Source organism: Montipora capricornis, chromosome 11, assembly GCF_036669925.1.
Source record: "Montipora capricornis isolate CH-2021 chromosome 11, ASM3666992v2, whole genome shotgun sequence".
Taxonomy (NCBI): domain Eukaryota; kingdom Metazoa; phylum Cnidaria; class Anthozoa; order Scleractinia; family Acroporidae; genus Montipora; species Montipora capricornis.
The window spans coordinates 8,285,271-8,290,270 of record NC_090893.1 but is presented as its reverse complement, the minus strand read 5'-3'; the positions used below and the strand labels follow the sequence as shown (position 1 = coordinate 8,290,270).

At 40.3% G+C, this 5,000-nt stretch overlaps 2 protein-coding genes across 2 annotated transcripts in view; one reads left to right on the top strand and one right to left on the bottom strand.

Moving 5' to 3' along the window:
- The window catches only part of LOC138024601 (very-long-chain enoyl-CoA reductase-like), a 6,298-nt gene extending 2,227 nt beyond the window's left edge, over positions 1-4,071 (top strand). Inside the window, exons 3-5 of the mRNA XM_068871827.1 lie at positions 580-631; positions 3,286-3,330; positions 3,971-4,071. Coding sequence (XP_068727928.1) covers positions 580-631; positions 3,286-3,330; positions 3,971-4,071 — 198 coding nt within the window. The remainder of the gene's footprint in view (positions 1-579; positions 632-3,285; positions 3,331-3,970) is intronic.
- The window catches only part of LOC138024555 (uncharacterized), a 52,594-nt gene that overhangs the window by 15,915 nt on the left and 31,679 nt on the right, over positions 1-5,000 (bottom strand). The gene's annotated exons all lie outside the window — the stretch shown is intronic.

Genomic DNA, 5,000 nt, shown 5'->3' with positions numbered 1-5,000 from the left:
ACAGGGAACTAGTGGATGAGACTAACACACATATTTATGGAAGTAGTATAAAACCAGGGTTGTCGTTAAGCAAGGCTTGATAGCCATACCCTCCCCCCAAGGTTGGAATCGCCAACCCCAGAAGGTGCGCCACACCTTCTATCAGCCGGCCTACCTAAATTTTCAACCGGCATGCATTTTTCTTAGCTACAACCCTGTAACACCCTTTTTGTCCTTCCTGTGAGGACCAAAATCTTTGTATCAATATAAACCTAGTCAAGTAATGCCATAGTTTCATTACCAATAATCACATTGGTGTACTCAAAGTAGTTTTTGTTATATAAAGCTAAGAATGAAAATGACTTAAAATTTATAAATGTTCAGGCATAATTTTAGACTTGATGGTATGTTTAAAAAATGATCAGAATTTTAATATGGCAATAGCCCATCATGCTAAAATTCACTTGACACCATCTTTCTGGGTTGGCAGGAATTTTACTCTGTGTGTGTTTAGTTTTTATTTGAAGGCAGTTTGACTAAAAAAGTAAAACTTCCACAATAGTAGCCCTTCTTCAGTGTTAATGTCTTTTCTTCTGGTAGTTGAAGCCTGTCTCGACCATCAATGACGTGAAAAAGGAATATAATAAGAAATGTGAGTGAATAATTTTTGTCTTATAAATCCCATCAACAACTGCATTGCTAAATGAAGGTTGGGTGCCTGGGATGTGTCCTGGGAGGCCAGCAAGCCAGCCCATCGACCAACTAACACTCCCATGGCCAGCAATCCCCGCAACCCAGCCATGAGCAACCATGCCAGGCATCCAGGCACCTGTCACACTGATAAACAGTGGAAGTATCGAGGGGAGGGGGGAAGCAAAAGCCCAACTGTTCAATCACTGCACAAAGTGGCTGACAAAATGTCTGATGAATTGCCATGTGGTTAAGTGACTGAATGAGCATGCGCCTGGGCCAAACACTGCTGACCGCTTTTGTAGACGATTGACGGGCCCAGACCACTGCCGCTCTTTGTTGTTAACTTGGTTAAAATACATTTAACTGCATTTCTAGGTCAAATAGGAATTCAAAAATGCCACTTGTATAATTTTCTTGTTATTACTTATCGTTTCAAGTCCCAACTTAATAGATGTACACATATTATACTGACAATAACTTTAATTCTTAAAGAGCCACTGCATCATTACAATTTAGAGAATCATCAAGCATAAGGAGATGTTGTGCCCATGTGAAAGGCTAACCAGAGTTAAACTCAACTCTCAGATGAGTGTGGGGGAGGTGCCTGAGAGGCCAGTGGAGCCAGCCATGAGCTGCAGCCAAGAGCAGCATGTAACCATGACAACAGTGAGAGTGGCATTCACCCAGGCACCGTCACACTGCTCACCAGAGGAAAAGCTAGCCCTACAAGTCCTGAGCCTACCCGAGGAAGTGATAGGGAGGGGATAAACTATGTGTAAACCCATAGTAACAAACGTAACAAGCAAAGAGAGTTGAGTTACATACAGGCGATGGTAAGCCCCAAAGCGTAATGAACCAGCAGCATCCAAAGTGACTTCTAGTTCAAGATGCCCGCACATTCCTGGAAGGAGCCAAAAGCTCACACCATGCCAGTCGCCAGAAGGTCATGCTACCACTGCAGGTCTAGATGGAACTCTACATCCAAATATTTGGTTGATCTCACCAGGGAGAACAACATAGGAGATCCACCACACGCCTTAGAAAGGTGCGGCCTGGCCACACAGCTTCGGCCGCATGGAGGTGGCCGATCAAAGACTTCAGCGGGTGACGAGTGCACCAGCGGCAGCTATGCCAAGAGCTAATTAGTTCCTTTAAGGCCCCTAGTTTATCATCAGGAAGGTGTGCCATCTGTTGCATAGAGTCTAACTCAATGCCTAAGACCACCAAACCCAGAGGCCAGCAAAGAGACATAGCAGTTGATAAGTTGCGGCCACACTGGTTAGACTGGGGAGGGCCAGCTGTAATAAAGTTATCCAAATAGTGGAGAAGATCCGTCAAATCTGCGACTGCATTGAATATGGAAGGGGCAGAACACAGACTGAAAGGAAGAGCACGATCGACAAAAAAGTGTCCATGCCACTTTATGCCTAGAAGAAACCTGTCATCAGGATGAATGGCTATATTGCAGCAAGCAGTTTCCACGTCAAATTTGCCAAGTAAAGCCCACACTCCATGTCGTAGGACCATTTTAATAATCACATCCACCTTGATATAATGCATGAACAATTCCTCAGGGTTGATTTTAATGTGTCCAAGTGGTGAAAGCCCAGCCTAAAGCCGAAGCGGAGGCCTGTTAATACATAATCGACAGCATGCTGATCCAGGTGCCCAGCCAATTCCCAGGAAAATACCGGTCATATTCAGAGGGCTCACCACAGAAACCAAATGGAGGGAAGGGGGCCCTATGTAGAGAAAAAGGAGAATAAACAAGATGACAATAAAAGCAATTATAATGAAATAATGTAAGCACAAACTACAGCAGTGAACAACCAAACATGAACTTTAATTATTGAATCAACACCCAACAATGAACCTAAGGGAGGCTCATCACCCCCTGAAAAGATGGGCTGCAAAAGCTGCGAAAGTACCTATTGCCGAAGGAGGAAACTAAACAATCCTCCACCCGCAGAGCTTAAGGCAGGGTGGATCAAGCAACGGTTTGTGAGAGGCAGTGATAGTCAATGCGAGCCCCACGGACTAAGAGAGATGCAACTTACTTGACAGCAGAGACAGATGTGGACAAGTTGGGTGAACTGACACTATGCTTGCCACCCTCAAAAGAGCGGTTGGCCCTCTGAGAACAGTCCAGAAAACTGTGGGGACCCCGAGCAACAGCTATAGGGAAGAGCAAACTGGCACACAGGGAATGGAGCCATCCAACGACCCCAGCTCCAAGAGTTGCATGTGTCAACAAGCAAGAAGGCCAAGCCAGGGGGTTCTGCATGCCAAAACCCCGATACAGGTAGAGAATGCACGGAAGCCCCAGCCGTGTGGATGTTGAAAAGTTGATTGTTCATAGAAGCCCAGTTAGTCAGTCACACAGTAGCAGCATGTTCACAGAAAGCTTGATTGTACGCAAGCCACACTTGACCTCCATAGTGATTATATGTGCCAAGGATCAACAAACAGTAGGGCATCAGATCCTTCCATCGGTGACGGAAGTATTTTCCTTGGCCCCAAATTCCTCTTCCCCTGCAGTGAAATCCCTGCTGGGATAGGTTCATTTGTTGTCTTAAAACTGTTTGATGTTGATTAAATGCTCACATTTTCTAGTTCCTAGAATCTATGTTGAGAGGCAGTCATTTCGTCTGGAGCCAAGTAAGCAGTCTATCTTAAAAAATACAAATGTAAACTTAACAACTTTAAAATTGTTATGTCAATGATACATTCCAAATTAAATACTTAACTGAATCCCTTGATATTAAATTCCAACCAAATCTCTCCATGGTAAATTGTACTGGCCCTACATGTAATTTTGCTGCCCAAGTAAAAATTGTTTGATTAAATTATTCATTTCACATTATCTTCAAAATTGCCTTGATATTCATATAAGCTCAATGGTTTGAAATCAGCGATGCATGATTATTATTCCTTTGTTACTTCATTTAGTGAATTAATATCTGTTGACAGAACAGTCACCCAAATTAGTTTTCTGGTTCATTCAGCCATTAGCTCCTAAGAAGATAATTTAATGTCGACAGCTTTTGAGGACTGACGACTGCAATGATAATAATAATAATAATAATAATAATAATTATTATTATTATTATTATTATTATTATTATTATTATTTTCAAATAATTAATTAGTAACTTAAGGTGCACTTTATTTAATTAGCCCAGTCATTGATAAGAGAGTGAAAAGTTTGCTGTGTTATTAGTTTATTTTGGTTGCTTTTTGTGTGAAGCTGGTGAGATTAAGATGGAAATTAAATACTTTTTAATTCCCAACATTTCAGAGGGGAGGGCTGTGAAAGAAGAAGACACACTGGAAGGGTTGAATGTGAAGGATGGAAGCAAACTGTACTACAAGGACTGGGGTATGGAAGCTTTCCAATAACCATTGTCCGGGAACCCCAAAGTGTGACCACTATTCAATTTCTCTTACATTTAATCAAACATATAGGTTATGAGATTGATTGAAGAAAATACTGGTAATCACTATTAATGATCATATTTTCTGATGTATGAATAGCTTTATTTTCATGTAGAAGGCTTAATAGTTATTTACTTTAAAATGGAATTTGACGTTTAATTTTTAACTGAAAAATTATGAAGGTTTCTTATATTCATTGTACACTGTACTTTCAGGTCCACAGATAGGCTGGAAAACAGTAAGAAAGATAATTTCAATCCAATTTATTTAGTTTTCTACGAACATATTTCACAATGTCATTACAAATAATACATAATTTGTATTACATGTAATATTAAAAATAGAGAACTTCTATTGTTGTTAACATCATCATTACTCTTAAAAACAACTGTTCAAAGACAGATAATTGGTAATCTCTGTTACCTTTACTTTTTTATCAAACGTCACTTTTCATGTTACTACATGCACTCCTGTCACTTGTTCTTGGGATTGTACTATACATAAAAGTTCTTGTTGAGGGTTGTTGGTAATATACTTCAAAATAATACAAGAAACTTGTTCTAATATCAGGGAAAAGCCTACTGCAAGTGACTTGCCACATAAACCATTTAAAATGATATGACCTATCCTTAATTTGCAATTTCTAGGTGTATATCATCGAGTACACATGTCCTTTACTCTGCTATATTGTGACTTATCTGCGCCCACCCTTTCTTGATGGAGCTGGTGCTCAAGCCAACCATATGCTGACGTGGTGAAGTAAGTGTTTCATTATATTTGTTTTGGTTAACAGAGTAAAGTGAAAAACAACTTGCACAGGTAAACACCCTCATCTTTGCCAGAATCACTACATTCATTCTTTTATTTATTTTTTTAGTGCTGCACTATCTACA